The sequence below is a fragment of the Suricata suricatta genome, chromosome 1 (genome assembly GCF_006229205.1).
Source record: "Suricata suricatta isolate VVHF042 chromosome 1, meerkat_22Aug2017_6uvM2_HiC, whole genome shotgun sequence".
Taxonomy (NCBI): domain Eukaryota; kingdom Metazoa; phylum Chordata; class Mammalia; order Carnivora; family Herpestidae; genus Suricata; species Suricata suricatta.
The window spans coordinates 174,821,458-174,840,686 of NC_043700.1; the positions used below are offsets into that span (position 1 = coordinate 174,821,458).

Here is a 19,229-nt window from a genome sequence, read left to right on the forward strand (position 1 = left end):
TGGAAAAGTAAAACAGTAGGCAGAATTCAAATAGCTGGGCCTTGTGGAAAAAAATGATTGCCACTGACCAAAAAAATAAACAAACAGAAAAGAATTCTAATACAATTATAGTTATAATAGCATCAGATATTTCTAATACTAAGAAATATTTTTTTATCACAAGTCATAAAATAGCTCAAAACTTTTATGCTAATCCCAATTCTCATGTAATGTTAAATTTGGCTATCTGGTTTTCGTAACAATAAAAGAAGACTCAATAACTATCATTCCTTTTAGTTCTAGTTTTGTGGGGTTTTTTTTTAATGTTATCATTCAAATCAGCCCAGTTGAAACAGCAATGGCTTTTCTAAATCCACTGTGATCATTGGAATAACTTTGTTCTGAAAAGAGAAAACTTCCTTTTCCAAGGTGTTCACTGTGGGATCAGACGTTGCATTCCATCTGAAATGCCTTCTCCAGCCTTGCCTGCAGTTAGCTGTCTGCATCCCCTCTGTCCTGACTTAAATATCGTATCTGTCAATAAAGACTGAACTCTCAGATGCACCCAAGTGGCTCAGTCTGTTAAGCATCTGACTTCAGCTCAGGTTATGATCCTGCAGTTCGTGAGTTCAAGCCCTAACTCAGGCTCTGCTCTGAGAGCTGAGAGCCTGGAGCCAGATTCAGATTCTGCTTCTCCCTCTCTCTCTGCCCCACCCTGTGTGCAAGAGCACGCACTCTCTCTGTCTCTCTCCCCAATCTCTCTCTCTCAAAAATAAGCATTAAAATAAATTTTTTTTAAAGCTTCCACTCTCTCCCCACAAATTATAATTTCAGACGAACTACAGAAGATTTAAAGTTAGTTTCTACCTTATATTTTGTTCATTTTCATGTCTTACCCATAAACTGTCAGGCATTTTTACTCATCTTTGTGCCCTCCTCTCCGTCCCCCGTGTCAACACAAATAGTAAGTACATAACAGTCAAAACAACCAACAATTTAGCATGTCTGAATCCTCTCTCACACACCTTTGTGGACTGCTTTATACAAGTCATGCAAGGAAATGTTTTTCTAGTCAGTTAAAGAATTCAGCTTACTTGTTCACTTTCTTAGATGCAGCGATCTTAGGACAAGAACTACGCTTATGGTCTGATTCACCACAAACAAAGCAGCCATCTTTGGGGGCCCCGCAGGAATGGTCTGGAAGAGCACAGCGCCCGCATGTGCTACAGTGGGTCCAGGCTAGAAAATAAAAATTAAGTTTTGGAGGAAGTTCATTTAATATAATTTTTCACATGACCAACCTTTATGATAGAGAAGATGAATAGTGTTTACTTCAAATCACTGTGACTGGTCTGCATAGTTGGTTAAACTTTGGCTAAAGAGGCCGAGGTTAAGAGTCGGGATCCCACGTCCACCAGCTAACTTCTTTCTGATGCACGGCAACAAATGCAGCCCTTCTTCAAGGAGTCATGAGCTGAGAGCCACCAACGCCATGGGGGCTGGTTGAGGGACAAAAGCCCAGGTAAGATAAGCCAAACCAGGGTGCACAGGTGGCTCAGTCAGTTGAGTGACCGACTCTTGACTTCAGCTCAGGTCATGATCTCACAGTTCATGGGTTTGAGCCCCACCTTGGGCTCTGCGCTGACAGTGTGGAGCCTACTTGGGATTCTCTCTCTCCCTCTCTCTCTGCCCCTTCCCCACCACTCTCCCCGCCCTGTCCCTCTCAAAGTAAATAAATAAAAACTTTAGAATAGCTAAACCAAATGCCACACTAAAATAGGTTACAGCCCTGTCTTCCCTGTAAAGGAGAGAGTGTGCATTTTGGTAACTGCAGAAACTAAAAAACAAATAAAATCAATGTAGGTGTCTATATTAAGGTTTTATTTCTCTCATATATACAATTAAATACAAATGCTACCTGGGTGAAGAAAAACTCAGAAGTGTTTTCACAGGATGTCAAACATTGAGTCTAAATACTTACAAGGTTTTACACACTTTTTACAGGGAAAGCAATGGCTCCATTTCCTGCCATCCTACAAAAATAATTTTTGAATTATCTTTAATGTATCATTAAAAATCAAGTTCCACAATTAAAAATTAAAATGCCTTATTAAAATCTCTGTAAATTATTCACTCCTTATTTCTCACTTTCCCGGGCTTCCCAATTAAATACTTTGATTTTAATTTATGCATTTCTCCACTTAAAGGCGGCCCTGATGGGCCCCAATTTCCTTAACTGGAAAACTAGGGGGTTTATCTACGTGATCTTGAACGTCCACTCCAGTTCGAGTAATCCATGCTGCACAAAGAAGGACTCAATGAAAATTTCAAGAGAATTAATGATTCATAACTTTGACATGTCAATGTGGTGTAATTCTTAATAAAATTCGTATTTAAGAACTTTAGATAACTTAGAAAGATGGATATTATAGGGTACTGTTTGGTTAATGTTAAATCTGTGAAATAAAAATACTTAAAAAAAGTGTATAGGACACTTTGTGTGTAAGGCACAGGTCTCATTTAATGAGGACGATAAAGAACAGACCGATGGATCCCAACAGGGTAAGAAATAAAATCCCATCAGCCCCGAGACGCCCCTCTTTCTAACCCAGCAATTCCTCCCTCCCGCTGAGTAACACCTACTCCGGTTTCTGGGATGGTCATTTCCCTGTTTTGTTTATTTTTTTACTACTTATATGTGCATCTGTAAACAACAGAGTTTGGTCTTCCTCATTTTGAGCTTTATAGGATCTGGGCATAATTTTTTTCTTTTAAATAAAGAACACAGATCATTTCTAAACTGATTGAAAACACACATAATCCACTGTGCTACCACAGTTAAAAACAAGTATAATCCGTAATAAAATTACAGAGTTTTGAAATCCATACTTTATAATAGTTATAAAAATACAGGCTTTCCTTTGGAGAATGATTTGTGCATATTAGCCAAACTGAACTCCCTTTGTTCTTTCTGACTGGATTTAGTTAACAGGCCAACTTCAGGGTCATTCCGCCTCTTGAAAACATTAACAGGAGGTACGTCCCCAGAGTCCGTCCTCATCTGCAAACACTGGGAGACCACGGATCTCCTAAGACTTCGTGAGGAATAACCGCTCCCTCCACACACTAACCGCCGTTAGAAAGGGTCTGGCCATAAAAAGTGCACAGTATGTTATTATAACTTCATTAAAATAGCGACGGCATCTAAGAGTATTTTACTTAAAACAGCGTAAATTTACCCCCAACACAATTTAGCACTCGTCTCGTGCCTTTTGTGAAAACCCCTACTTTTAGCAGTCATACATACAGTCCCATAGCACAGTCAACTCAAATAACTGTTCATGCTGATGAAGGCAACGGCTGTTGTACTTTGTAATAGGAAATAAAATTCTGTACTAATGTATACCGAGTAAATGAGAATATGACAATACAAATTATAATATATCAACATAACCTTAAGCAAATGTGATGGCTAGTAAGCTAATATAAAACGAATATATTTGAATAAAAATGCGTTCTACAGGAACCTATACCTTGGATGTGCAAGAATCGCAGTGCTCACAGTGTTGATTCTCAAGGGAAACATATCGTTGACATAAAAGGCAAAATCTAAGGAGGAAAGAAACAGACTTAACTCAGCTGATACTCTCATGAAGATTCACAGAGTAGATAGATGGCGCTTGTTACAAAAATTGGGTGTAATCCAAATTTAACTCAATATAAAATGTGGACCAAATTTAAAAGTAACAGAAGAACTATAGGAGCCAATATGAAAAGCATTTTAATGTTAGATATATGAACTTTATTTTTGGTGACTCATCTATCTCCAGGCCCCACTATGATCTTACCTGTACCCTTCTTCACTAGGAAGGACTATTTTGTTGGGTGGAACATTGGTGAAAATACGCACAGGAGACTGTTTTCGACCTGTCTTTCCATGTTTATAAAGTGCATGATTATCATAATCTACCTAGAAAGTTAAAAAAAATTGAAAAAGAACATTTACTCAAATGAGTCAACATCTACGAAGATTCTTTAACCAAAGAAAAACAATTGATACCAAGATAGGAGTTAAACCAAAGTATTTAAGAAATTCTTTTTTTTTAAATTGTTTTTAATGTTTATTTATTTTTGAGAGAGACAGAGTATGAGTTGGGGAGGGGCAGAGAGAGAGACAGAGACACGGAATCCGAAGCAGGTTCCAGACTCTGAGCCGGCAGCAAAGAGCCCTATGCGGGGCTCAAACTCACAAACCAGTGAGATCATTACCTGAGTCAAAGTCGGATGCTCAACCAATTGAGTATCCCAGGTGCCCCTTAGGAAGAAATTCTTAAAAGCAAGAGTTTACCTATTAATCAACAGCCTCAGAGAGGCCTCTGTGGCAGTGAAACTTCATTACAGAAAAGGTAAACTTTGTTATGATATGTTCATATTGCCCAGTATTAAGAAAACAACTGTAATCTTTCATCCAATATGAGAGACTTTACAAGAAGGGCTATTATGTCATTAAGAATCTGGCTTCTGGTGCTAAAAAATTCCACCCTTGAAGATGTGTGCCTGCCTAGCTGGGGCTTTCCATCTGCGTGTGTGAAATCTACTGCCTGTCAGGTCTCAGGTCAGCGAGTCTGTCCCGCCCTACTTTGGCCCTCCACCATTCACTCTCTGACCTCTCACAACTCTGACTGCTTACAAGAGCGTAGGTTTGGGGACCAGACAGTGACTCTGCCACTCACTTGTGACTGTAGGCAACTTTACATAACCCTCACCTGGAAAAGAGGTTACTGATTTCTGCCCCAGAGGTGCTGTGAAGGCTACATGAGTTCATGTGTGTAAAACACCAAGTTCAAAGCCTGGCGTATGGTAGAGACAGAAAGACCAAGATGAAGAGAGATTCACAACTATAATCGTGACTATTTCAGACATTTACTTCTCCTCAAGACCTAACTCGCCTTTCAGCCTTGGCAGATCATCTCTTGAAAGTAAGCTGAAGCCAACAGGCACGGTTTCTATTGCCTTCTTGCTCCGGTCTCCTTCTCCAACCTCTCTGTTATCCGTACACATTCTCACTTTGACTTTAAACCTGATCTGAATCCACTGGTCACTAAGTCCACCTTTCTTTAGACCAGTAATTCTCCAAGTGCTGGATCGGCAACATCTGCAATGCCCCCGAGATCTCGCGAGGAAAGCACATTCTCCCCTACCTGAGACCTAATTAAGCAGAAGCTCTGGGGTGGGGGGCAGGCCCCGCAATCTGTATTCCTTTTTATTTTTTTAATTTTAACAAGAACATTTTATTTATTTATTTAATGTTTATTTTTGAGAGAGAGAGAGCATGCACATGTGCATAAGCAGGGGAGGGGCAGAGAGAGAAGGATAGACCATCCCAAGCGGGCTCCACAATGACAACAGAGAGCCCGATGTGGGGTTTGAACTCACAAACTGTGAGATACTGACCTAAGCTTAACCCACAGAGGCATCCAGGCGTCCCCTCTCCCCTGGCTCCGCATCTGTATTCTTAACAAGCCCTCCTGGCACACTGAAGTTTGAGAACCAGTGTTCAGATTATCCATAAGAATACCATGAGATTTTTATGAAGTCAACACAGGCAAAGCCCAACTTTCAAATAAATTATAATGAACTGTTTAGATTCTAAACAAGAATACACTTAAGTTTATTTAAAAAATTGGATTGCAAGCTATTTAATAAGCAAATCACAAAAGTATAAGGACTTAAGGACAATGGAAAGAGAGGCCTTTAGTGAGAAATTCCTAAGCTCCCCGAATGGCCCTGCCCAGGCCTTGCTACAAGACTGACAGATGAACAAGTTCAGGAAGACGGATTGATAAGCCTCAGTGGTGGGGGAAAAGTAAGTGCCACAGGAGGAGACCCAGCTGAACAAGGGACGGTGTGGAGGGGGGAGGGGACCCAAACCCTGGGGGTTCTGGTCGTCAGCATGGTGAGTCCACGGCCTCAAGGCTGCCCTGTGCGGAAGTGCAATAGCGTCACAAGGAAAGGATGAAGTTAGATCACGTTTGAAGCCCTGCATTGAGTCACTGCACTTGAAGGGAGATGCTAATAAAACCAGTTCATTTCCACTGAAAGTAATAGGAATGAATAGGATTTGTAGTTTAACATATTGGGGGTGTTTATTCAGAAAAGCGAAAACTGGGAGGATCTGATAGCTGTTTTATAACCAAAGGGGTGTCAGCGGAATCGAAATTAGACTTAGCCTTTATTGCTCTGGAGAACGGAAGTAGGACCAATGGTTAGCAGTTAATAGGGAGCATATTTTATCTCAATATGAGAAAAATTTCTAACGATTAGAGCTATTAAATAAATTGAGTTGCCTTGTAAGGCTGCAGGACTTTGCTCACTGAAAGCATTCAAGTGAGGCCGGGTGACTGCCTGTCATGAATTTAGTGGAGAGGTTTATTATGGTGGCGAGTCAGCCCGCGTTACACCCCTCATGTTTCTTTCCAACTTTAAAATTCTATGAATATATGTCACCTGTCAGAGGCTAAGATACAAAAGTAGATTTTACTTCAAAATTACTTTAAACTATTTTTGTAAGTAGTTTTCTTTTAAAACGATTTAAATTCGTAATTTTCCCCGAATGCACTCCGTGTACTCGATAAATAAATCTATGATACCTTATTAAATTCAACAAAGATATTCTGACCATGTATGAGTATCATAAGGAAAAAACAATCTTCCCAAGAGAACTTTAGGAAGATCTTCAAATGTTGGTAAAGAGGACCTTAGAAAGACTTCAAGTAAATGGAATATTCCATGCAATACAAGAGTATAGCAGGTGGGAGAAAGGGAAAAAAAGAACGATCTCTTTATGGTTACCCAAGGAGTCGGAGAACATGTCAGGAAGGTGGCTGATTGCTTGGTTTTGCATAACCTAATTGAGATTATTATTATTTTTAAATGCGGGTTTGTTGTGCTAATTAACTATAAACATATGGTATGTAAAATGCACGCTGCTGGGGTAAATTAATGTACCTCTCACATACATCCATATTTCATAGCTTCATCCACACAAATAAACGTCCTATGGAAGGAAGTGCTGTAGAGCAAACACAATTTTGCAAATTGCATCACTCGTGGTAGAGCTGATACACCATTTTCCCATCATTATCGCTGACATTTCACTCACAATGATGATGAGAGGCACTTCCAAATAGAAAATTTCTCCCATGGAACTGATTAATGTGATGAAGTACTGTATAGAAATGAGGGAAAGCACAAAATCTCTGCAGTTCTTAACTTTTAATTTTATCTATACGCAAATTTCTTCTGTAACATGAGACTGGAACTGGCCACACCGAAACCAAGACATTCAAATCAACAGACATTTATTTTGCACCTACTATGTTCTAGGCATCCCACCGGGAAACAAAGATTGAAATGACACAGTACTTGTAGTTATTTTCCTAACCCCCTAAGGATTATAATCTATTTACTTAATTTCAGTGTATCAAAAGGTCTGAAGTGAATGCTTCAGCTCCATCAACCAACTTCTATCCGGGCAATACGGTTTTTTAGTCATTTTCCTCATATCCCATGCACCTCTTATTTACTATTATAGGGGTGCTTGGACAGCTCAGTCGGGTAAGCGTCCCACTCAGGCTCAGGTCATGATCTCATGGTTCATGAGTTCGAGCCCCGTGTCAGGCTCTGTGCTGACAGTTCAGAGCCTGGAGCCTGCTTCAGATTCTGTCTCCCTCTCTCTCTGCCCCTCCATCCATCTCTCTCTCTCTCTCAAAAATAAAATAAAAATAAAACAATATATACATACTACACACACACACACACACACACACACACACACATACACACATTGTCACTCCAAACCCTTTACATGTTTGTGTTTATTACATATCTAGTTTTAAGAATTTAGTGGCCATCATGTAATTTGCAATTGTTTGTCAGAAATTCCTGTCAAAATATCTTCATTTATGAACATGAAACTAAAAAACTCAAAAAACAGTTTTCCACACAGGATGATTTTGTTTTAAAGAAAGCTTAAAATAAAAAAAAGCAAACCTCATACTTTTAACAATCCAAACTGATGTCCCAGATTAAGAAGAAACAAGAGATTATAGCATGCTCACAGTGGAAGGGAAGCGGGGTGATCTAGCTCAGATATGGTAAATACAGGACCTGAATGCCACTACTCCCTGACCCTGTCCCTGTGGCAGACATCACTAATCAATCACACTACTCTCTGCCACTGAGCCTGGTATTCTCAACAAATTCTCCAGAAAGCCCCAATTTATCAGGCTTACCACTAACGCTCTAAAAGTGAAACTTATCTTCCATCTCTTTCCTGATTCAATCATTTTATTTTATAGGTAAGGAAACAGAGACCGGGAAACATAAACTGACTTCCTCCAAGATTAAAGACCCTCTAAAAGGCAGTCTGCTAGGACTCACACTTCTTCTGACTGTGAGTCAGAATTTCTTTTCATTATCACATCCTTCCTTTCTAATCTGCCCTTAATAGAACTTTTGGTTTTCCAGGTCTTTGATGACTATTTTATTCTGTAGTCATCAAATCCTTTATCATTGAAGAGTCTGGTTTATATTTTATGAAGATTTGCAGCATTTCTGCCTTCCTCTTACCTGAAAAGTATTTCAAAAAAAGAGATTTAGTGATTTCGGATTGTTTTCTTTTTTTTTTTTTTTAAACTGTACTTGGTGTGTGAGCTTATAATCACCTTGGGCAGTGTGAGAAAGGTCTAACCAAGGTCTGTGGCAAAAAACCTGTAAAGGAGAACAAGACTTTCAAACTCTTCATTTGATGCAGGCAGCTAACATACAAGAAAATAAATTACCACAAAGTAAGGTTAAAATAACAAGAGAAAGAAAAGAAAGAAAATAACAGTGTCACAAAGAATAATAATAGTAAATCCAGAAACATTCTCAAGAAAGAAAAAGAAAGAAACAAAGGAAGGAAGGAAGGAAGAAAAAGAAAGAAAGAAAGATCATCAAGGTGATAGACAACAGATAAGGTTTATAAACACAATAGGAGATATGGTGAAAATCAGTTTCTCCATCTGAGCACACAAAGGGAAGTAGTGTTCTTATCTTTAGTAGAAATCAGGAACAATGAAGACTTGTTTTGTCTCACAGACCTTATTCTAATTTTTCTTTCCAAAATTTGGCTTTCTCTTCACTAAAAAGACGGCTTTTTACCCCGTCTGATACATATAGCTTAATTAGAAACTTTTTTCACCAATCCATGAATTGTATAATTATTACTTTTTAATGTTTATTTTGTGGGGGGGACAGAGAGAGACAGAATCCCAAGCAGGTGCCTCACTCTCAGCACAGAGCTGGACACAGGGCTCCATCTCATGAAATGTGAGATCATGACCTGAGCTGAAATCAACAGTCAGATGCTTCACTGACTGCACCACCCAGGTGCCCCTGGACAATTATTTTTAATAAGCTTGTCCCTTGGAACTATTTCTCAAAAGTGAGCCTCCAGTATTTCCGAAAGTTCCTTCCTAGGAACACAGGCGTCAAACAGTGACCGATTCCCCCACAGCAACCTCTCTCTTCCACTCTACTCTGGATCCGCCTCCTTTGGCCTCCTCGCCGTTTCAAACTCTTGCCCTTCGTGGAAACTCATCTCGAAACGTGAATGCAGGGGCGCTTGGGTGGCTCAGTCAGGCATCCGACCTCAGCTCAGGTCACGATCTCACAGTTCATGGGTTTGAACCCTCCATCAAGCTCGCATCAGATTCTCTGTCTCTTCCTTTCTCTGTCCCTCCCCCGCTCACGCGCTCTCTCAAAAACAAACAAACATTTAAAAAGTTAAAAAAAATACGAATGGAACTGTTTTCTGAGGAACCTTATGTTTCGCAATTTTAGTGTTTCAAATATTGCGCGCACACACAAAAGGCCAAAAGAAGAGTTTGACCCCCACCCTGGGACTGTCTGAATGACGACGGTAACCTGATGGTCACAACAACGCTGAGACCGATGACCTTTATTCTACATTTGCTGTGTGTCAGGGACTAGGCTAAGCCTTTTTGAGTGTTACATAATTCTCAAAACCTCGTGAGACAGATATGTAATTACTCCGCTCATTTAACGGGTCACGTGGGCTGCAGAGAGGTAGATGAAATGTACAGGCCTGGCCAGTAAGGGGCAGAAGCAGGATTAAAACCCAGCTCCTTTCCCACTCTGGGGTTCACGCGGGTTTTCAGGCAGTTACTCAGTCAGCGTGCGTAAGGCGCCTACCACTGTGCCACGCGGTGTGCCACGCGAGGACTCACTGTCAAAGGCGGCAGGCCCTCCCGCCCCGAGACGTTTCCCTGGTTAACATCTGTAGGACATGGCCACCATCTCTGCTCTGCAAATGCCCATAGTAGGGGCACGCCTCAGACAAGAAACAGGGAGCTGTGTGTCCGAAAAAGGCAAGTAAAGCAGAATGGGAAGAATTATGACGTGGTCTTTGCCAAAGCAGAGCTCAAGAAGTCAAGGTTGAGATGGTTGGTGTTGTGTACACTTTTGGAAAGGAACCTGTTAATATGGTTCAACAGCCATAAGAATGTCCATTAAATTTGATAACATACTGTTTGGAATTCTATTTTGGTTTTGGAAATTTACTCTAAGGAAGTGATGCAAAATATGGAAAAAATTATTTGAATAAAAGGTGTTTATGGCAGTGGTGTTTATAGTATGTTAAAGGCGGAAGCAATCTGAGTCCAAAAGAAAAAAAAAAGATAACAGTTGATAACATAACCTGCTAAATGAGATAATTTAAAGTGACTAAAAGCATAAAATCTATGGCGCTACATTTTCAAATGTACACATACATAAGACACAGGGGAGAAAGAACTCGGATTTGTCTGCTGTGATTACAAACACGTAACACATGTAAAATTATCATATTTGCTATTTGGGGCGGAATCACAGGCAGGGTCTGTCCTCTCATTTTTGGTAACACTGCTTCTGACAGAAACATAGTCATCTCTTCATATGGCAGTTTTCACCATTCTCATAATGATAAATGTCTTCAAGACTAGAAAGATCCAAGCGCTAGCTTAGAACAAGGAGAGGAGACACTTTCAGTTCAAGGGCAGAAAGGCCTTCATGAAGGCAGACCCTCGCTCAGCAAGCTCCAACAGAAAAATATCACTACAAAAGAGGAAGCAGTGGCCACTCGGTGACCACACATGGGGATGGTGACAATCGGGTTAACTTCAGAACGCAAGGGAACGAAAATAGGAAAGTGGACATTAAAGCAGGAGTTGAAGGCAGAGATGAGAGGGCGGGCTGGTCAGTTCCGCCCTGAAATCAGCACGAGGACCCCGGCATCTCTGTCTCTGACACACTGCTACCTTGGACACGCCTCCCTTCAGAGCTCCGGGCATCCTCTGAGTGACACAGTACAGTGTACGTGACATGCCACCGACCAGAAAAAGCGACGTACTTCTCTACAACCTCTGAAGAGACCAAACTCCCTGTTCATAGCAATGTCTGTGGGTTTCTGTGGCATCTTCCGGTGATGAGAACAGTCAGGTCGGCTGGTCTAAAACTTTAGCTGTGCTGCAGAATCACCTGGGAAGCCTGGCAAAATACGGATTCTTTGGGTTCTACCCTCTAACTTAGATTTGTTGGTTTATTTTGGTACCTAAGAATCTATCTTTTTTAGCTGTGCCCTAAAATTACCATTAGGAACCTCTGGACTAAACTATGTATGGTACAATGTCAGTGTTTAATATACCTTATAATTTTCCATATACTAAACCTGATGGGTAGTGTGATCAGAATATTTACTTACACATACCTCAACCATGCCAGAAAAAAGAATATTTATTACTATACCTGGTAATCCAGCATGCAGAAGCTTGGAAAAAACTGAAGAATTCGGGATTCAAAAAAATAGGGAAAAATCCAGAATATAGGTAGTTCTTTGTGACTGCTATCTAATGGATCACAAAAAAAAGGAAAAGAAAAAGAAGAAATTTATATTAAAAAAGTAATAAAACAGCTTTAATTGAACAACTTCTAATATTGGGAGAAATTTGTAATCATTCAATGCACTTAAATCATACAGAAGAAGAACATGTTTACCAGAGAGCCATTTACAACTTGATCCTTCCCAAGAGTCAGGAGAAATGTTCTTTTATATCTAAACAGAGTTACGAAGGAAATGTAAAGGGAATCCTTACATGCATATCACTACATTCCCGGTAAAGGCGAAGATATCGCCAATAAAGTGGGAAATGAGAGAGCATCACTTGAGGGTGGCAAGGTGACTGTGCTGTGCGGCCGGAAGGCAGAACACAGCTCTGCCACGACTCGGTATGTGCTTTTCAGGGGTGAATCAATCTTTCCTAAATCATGGAAGATTCTTAAAAAAAAAAACAAGCTTATTGGGACACCTGGGTGGCTCAGTTGGTTAAGGATTCGACTTTGGTCATGACCTCGCCGCTTGTGGGTTAGAGCCCCGTGTCAGGCTCTGTGATGACTGCTCAGAGCCTAGAGCCTGCTTCAGATTCTGTGTCTCCCTTTCTCTCTCTGCCCCTCCCCTACTCACACTCTGTTTCTGAAAAAATAAATAAATGTTAAAAAAAATTTTTAAAAACTTATCAACATTAACTTTGATGACAGACAGGGGATATGGCTATTATTTGCAGAGCACCTAGTAGAGGCTGAGGACAATGCTAGGTACTTTCTATACATTATCTCCTTACAATAACCCCTAGAGTTAGATATTAATAACCCCATTCCATAGACAGGGCAACTGAAGCCATAAAATTTAGGTATTTTGTTCAAGTTCATGCAGCCAGTAAGTGGCAGAACTGAAATTCAAGCCCACTGAGCTCTTTCTTTATTGCTTCCCCCAAAACTCTGACTTTATCTATATTGATAAATGGACTTAAGATCTGAAAAAAAGTGGACTATTTAACACTATGAGTCATGTTTTAGATTTCGTTTGCGTTCTCTCTCCAAAGCACAAGCATAATTAATGGAGAAGCTTGGTCACTAATTCCTGACGCTCTTATAGTTTATCAACTTGCAGGCTGGAAACTAAAAAATGCTTCCAGCAACTAATTAGATAAATACATAAAATCCCTCAAAGGCCTAAACCACTTTAAAATGAATAATAACCCCCAGCCATTAACGCACCTCTATCTACGTGGGTATCTATCACCGATAACCACCACAAGGCTAGAGTATATCCGAACTTTCTACCCGTCTTGGCACAGTTTAGAGCTCTGGGCCACAGGCTGGGTGCCTTCCAGGAGCTTTAGGCAAGACTTTAGGGACAGGGAATGTAAGAGCCATGAGGACAGGGAGATGGGTCCATCTTGTTCCCGACTCTACTTCCAGCACCAAACAGTACCGGTACTCAGCAAGTATGTACTCAATAAATGACAACAGTTTACTGCTATTCTTCATAATGTCCCCTTATGCTCACCTGCAAGTCATTTTGAGAACACACGATTAGAATAATACAAAGAGTATCATGATAATGAAGTGTGCACATTCTCAAATAAGCCTGTTTAAAAAAAAACAACACAAGAATCCAAGACATGTATATTTTATCAGAGCTCTGATTCACTGAGCTCTGCTAATATTTGACAGGAAGTAGATACACAGATACATGTTTACTTTGCAGTAAGTAATAAATTACACACCTTGGCTTTGACCTTCTTTCCACATAGCAATTAACTTTTTGAATGTAACAGCCAGAGGTTCAACCAAGCCACCAAAAGGAGGGTCTGTCACCATAATGACTCCCTCACCTTTATCTTCCTGTAAAAATGTTCTGCATACTTCAAGGGCAGCCTGGAACAAATAAAAATTCATTTCTAAATGAGGACGAGAGAAAGGCACTTCATCCTATTTGGAGAAGGCATCAGGCTCGGTCCCACTGTTTGTACGGAAACTTCACCCATCCTGCCACCCCAGGGTCCCTCGGTAACATCCAGAAGCCTCTCTCATTCAGCCCCCATAAGATTTTATCTTTGGGTTCCTTGATAAGCGGGTTTTTAAAATTGCAAATTCAAATACCATCACTATCAGAGGACTACACATTTCAAATGGTTAAATTAAAAACCTAAATTTAGTAACCTAAAAGAGAAAAACTCATTACCCATGAAGACTATCTAAAACGCTAAAGTCAATTCCGTGAACAGAAGCAGGGACTGAGCTAAACACTGGAGACACAAAGAGGAATAAGACTGACTTTTTTCCTATCTGGTTTGTCCACCACCACGAGCTCAGTTTAGTAGGAGCTACGCGTCACCAGTTTCCACGCATGCGCTCTCGAGCACCGGGTATATGACAGACATATTCGGACATGCACGGTACGTAAATAAATGAGTCTACAAATAACAAAGCTTATCCAGCCCGGGAAACCATGCTTTTAACGCATTTCCCCAACAGACTAATTGTTTTTAGTAACTGTAAAAGTTAACATTAACCACTGTCTAGGATATTTATGATTTTTTGCGTTGGGAGAAGTTAATAAGAAATATATCTATAATACTGACTTTGTAGTAGTTTTCAAGTATTCATCTATAAAAGCAAATCAACACAGTATAAAAAATGGCCTAAGACTTTAAAGTTTAATGACATTTTAAACTTTAATGAGTCCATATGTACTTTATAATAAAATATATATTGTTCTCCTACTAAATCAATTTAGAAGACTTAATTGATGAGAGGAAAAACCACAACATCCTAATCCCCTTTTCCCCAGGAGGACCTTTATTAACTTCCTACTGGAAGTCCTATGGCGATGGATGGCGTGTCAGGGAGGTTAATCATTTTTCAAGTAGTGCCTGGTACTTCCTTAACCTGCCTACGTGAACAAGGACTTCAAGTACAGACAATGTTATTGAAAAAGGTTCAAATTCCTTAGACTTAAAAGTAGGAAAAGAGGGGTGCCTGGGTGGCTCAGTTGGTTGAGCGTCTGGCTTCAGCTCAGGTCATGATCTCATGGTTTGTGGGTTCAAGACCCACGTCAGGCTCTGTGCTGACAGCTCGAAGCCTGGAGCCTGTCTTCAGAGTCTGTGTCTTTCTCTCTCTCTCTCACCCTCCCCTGCTCATGCTGTCTCTCTCTTTCTCTCTCTCTAAAAATAAATAAAACATTAAAAAAAACAGTAAAAAAAAATTGGAAAAGAAAATAAACAATGAAATCTAAGCTCTTCACCAAATTATAAAAACAGTAGCGTATGTTTGTTTCCGATGGTGGGACGTCCCGTCGTGACTTGCTGAGAGCCCTGATGTTGACCACCTGTGGGAAGCACATGCTTGATGCCACCAATGTTCATAGTACCTTAACTCTTCCCCACACCTTAATCATCGCTAAAAAAAAGTGCTTCAACCTCCTTAACCATTAAGGCATATGACATTTCCCATGACCTGAAAGACCGTATGATTTTCTCGGAGAAAATCCTGTGCAAGGAATGCTTGCTTTTTCATCCTGTGGACTGGGAAGGGCTTATGGGCAGCGATAGAGGTTTCCATCCCCCAAAGCGCCCCGCACACCTTTACAGGTGCCTGGTAGACACTTAAATATTCGGTGATGGATCAGTGGATGGTAAATCTCTGCTGAAAACCTTTGACTCAGGAAGTAGGCAGAAAAAGGGCAGACAATAAAATCATCAGGATAACAGTTTTCTATAGATCAGTTTCTACAGTTGCAGTGCTATTTAGAGACCGCTCCTAAAATATAGAGAGAGGAAAGCCTGAACTAGACAATTGTTTTCTTCTGGGAAAGATAAAGGGGAGCTCAGTCTTGGCAGCTTATTCCAACCATTATTCTAGAAAATTATAAGATAATTCCATAAGCTTTCAATAAAAGTTCAAAAAGGTGAATTACATGTTATTTTCTTGACATGTAAGATACTGTTAGCCAACTGTTAGGTATTTGAATGTAATTTTACTCTTACCTTACCGTTATTGTTCAAAATAGAAAGCAAATCATGGTATGGTATTAAATAAGCGAATGAACAAACCCAACCCTTTCCTGCAGCATCAGGCAGTAACCTAGTCGTGGTTACTTCACCAACTCTGATGGTAGCCCTGACCACACTCCTGAGGTTAAGGGCCCCCGTTTCAAGAAGCCATACTCAATACCTCTCAATCAATATTCTAACAGCCCCAGAAACTCAACATTTCCAAATCTCACTACTAAAGTTCCCTACCTTCTGTTTTGAAGAATGAAATACAAACCCAGGCCGGACCACCATGTCCTCTTGGACTTCTCCAGTGTACTTACCCCCAGTTTTCTCGTTTCCACCTATGAAAACCTACAGAATCCACTTCTTTTTCCCCCTGCCACTGTCCTAGTTGAGAAATCCATCATCATCCCTTGTCAAGTGAGTTTTCAATTCTTCTCTCTTCCTTACACTCATCTAATTGGTTCTCAAATTCGAGAGGTTACTGACCACACAATTGCTTTAGGAAACTCTGCAATACGTCTTATTCTAACTGCTATTTATTTCAATACTTGGTTTTCACAGCTATCATAGCTAAAAATATATAGATCCCAATGCTGACTGAGTCTGGTGGAAGGAGCTGATCCTTGGCTAGACTGAATCAGGAGACTCATTTTTCAATCCCAACCAACAATTTAGAATTTGTATTCATTTCCTGGATGCTTAATGTTTTAGTTTTGCTTGACTGTCATTCTATCATTAGTTAATATCTAAAGTACAATATATACTTATACATGGTTCAGAATTTTTGAAAAACTGATATACATACATATATGGATATGTGCTTCAAGCAGTCTTGATAATTTCAAACAATGTGGCCAACTTCCTGTCAGGTGTGATTATTGATTGGGTATAGTTTTTATTTTGTAATAAGACGGGCAAAGAGCTCAAACTAGGAGGACAACTATCAGTCCTGCTATGTTATTTGTGGTGACATTACTAACATCATAACATCGACAGAAGCCGTCCCCTTGTATACACAGAAAGCCCCCGTCCCCTCGCCAGTGTCCCCCACCAGAGTGGTACATTTGCTACAAGGAATGAACCCACATTGACACATCATTAGCACCCAGAGTTCACAGATCAGGGTTCAGTCTTGACATGGTCTAATTTCTAAGAATCAGTTTAATAAAACTACAAATCCCCTTAACCAGCGCATAAAATGTATCAGGGAGGCAGACATCAAACAACCACAGAATTATTTGATTATAGTATCAAAGTACAAAGGAGAACTTGACCTTGTCTGGGAGCCAGGGAAAGCTAGAGAAAGTGACTTGGAACAGAGCCCTGAAGGATAAGGTGAAGTTAACGAGGCAGAGTGAGACTAGAAGGCAGAGGGAACACCACCGGCAAAAGCCCCTGTGGCAGGGCAGCCGGTCCGAGATGAAAGTCCTACATCTGACACATGAACACACGCAGCAGAGCAGAAACAAGGGCAAGTGGAGGGGGGGCGAGCTGAGGCTGAGTCATGTGGGCCTTGCTAAGAAAGCAGGTCTTGGGGCACCTGCGTGGCTCAGTCGGTTAAGCGTCTGACTTCAGCTCAGTCATGATCTCTTGGTCGTGGGTTCGAGCCCCCCGTTAAGCTCTGTACTGACAGCTCAGAGCCCGGAGCCTGCTTCAGATTCTGTGTCTCCCTCTCTCTCTGCCCCTCCTCCCCTCGCTCTCTGTCTCTGTCTCTCAAAATAAAATAAAGAAATAAAAAAATTTTTTAATAAATAAAAAGAAAGTGGGTCTTTACCTGAAAAGCAGTGAAAGAAATGTCACAAAAGAACAGCACAATCACTTCTAGATGCTCAATACACACACACACACAGAGGATGGAGAAAAATAAATACCAACAAATGGTGGAGCAGCATCAATCTGATCTTGAGGAGCCCTACAAAAATGAGAAAGGAGGTGCTCTTGAACTTGCTCTTCCACAATAAGAAGGATGACGGTAATAATTCTTACCTTCCCATCAAAGAAGTGATGGTTGAACATGTTATAATGGCAAAAGCTATCTTCCATATAAAACTGTGAATATCTGTAAAAAAATTTATTACGGTAGTTATCTGTCCAGTTATGTAGACAGTAAATACATACAAACTAAAATTTAAAACTACGAAAGCACACCTTTAATTAATTTCATTATTCCTTATTTTTTGAAGTAAAGAGTATCTTACCCAAGTCTCAGGGAATCTGTTACAATGAATGAATATCAAACATACATTATGTTCCCAAGTTAATAAGCCAGCAACACAACTACAGAATACTCACAGGTAAGATTTGTTTGTTCCTTCAGACCACAGAATTATACAGAAACAATGAGATTACCGACAGATTATTATGCAATTTGAGCTTGAGATGGGTTAGCAATTAATATACATCTCTCATAGTTAATAATTTGAAGAAAAACACTGAATCAGCATTTCTGTTCAACAGCTGTTAATTATTTTCTTCTGTGTTAACAAAGAAAATATTTAATACAAAGCATTTCTTGTGTGTTGCAGATTAGCTTAATGAAATATACTTCTCAATACATAAGAAAAATAAGTATGTGCATTTCATATTTGCTGAATTAGTGCCAGGAAAGAGAGATATTTACTTACTGATTGAACCATTTTATTCTGCTAACATACTACTTTAAAATGCAATCAGTAATGAATGAGAGTACCAGCTTTGGGTATTAACATTTTTTGCTAATTTACTAAAAATTCATAGAATATGATGGTTTAAATTTGCATTGATTTGATTTCCTACAAGAATGGGTTTTCTTTATTCCTTAATTGTATTTGTACTGTCTCTGCGTGTTCGCCCTTTATATGTATATGGGTCTTATTCGTTCTTGCTGAATTCTGAGTTCTTTGTATAATAGAGAAACTTCTTTGTTATCACAACAGGATTCTGAGCTTTCAAAATTTTGCCATAAACAAATCATATATGAACTACACCGTCCTTCTACGGAATTCATGATCGAGTAAAACAGATCAGGGACCTACGTTCACTTACACAACTTCTTTGCCCAAATTGCAATAGTGGCACTGGGCGTCTATTATTTTTTTAATGTTTGTTTATTTTTGAGACAGACAGAGGGAGTGGGGGAAGGGGCAGAGAGAGGACAGAGGATATGAAATGAGCTCCGTGTGGACAGCAGAGAGACGGATGTAGGGCTCGAACTCACGGACCATGAGATCATGACCTGAGCTGAAGTCAGATGCTTAACCAACTGAGCCACCCAGGCGCCCCATTTTGCTTCTAATTTGACTCTCGGCTCTCCATTCCCGTCTGTAGCTG

General features: G+C 40.1%; 1 protein-coding gene across 2 annotated transcripts in view; it reads right to left on the reverse strand.

The window, feature by feature from the left end:
- Positions 1–19,229, reverse strand: part of ZCCHC4 (zinc finger CCHC-type containing 4) — a 48,345-nt gene that overhangs the window by 4,531 nt on the left and 24,585 nt on the right. For both annotated transcript variants that reach the window (XM_029947950.1, XM_029947955.1), the window contains exons 6-12: positions 17,907–17,979; positions 13,647–13,797; positions 11,827–11,927; positions 3,828–3,949; positions 3,513–3,588; positions 1,961–2,012; positions 1,074–1,218 (exon numbers count right to left, since the gene is read on the reverse strand). In XM_029947950.1, the coding sequence (XP_029803810.1) occupies positions 1,074–1,218; positions 1,961–2,012; positions 3,513–3,588; positions 3,828–3,949; positions 11,827–11,927; positions 13,647–13,797; positions 17,907–17,979 (720 nt within the window). The remainder of the gene's footprint in view (positions 1–1,073; positions 1,219–1,960; positions 2,013–3,512; positions 3,589–3,827; positions 3,950–11,826; positions 11,928–13,646; positions 13,798–17,906; positions 17,980–19,229) is intronic.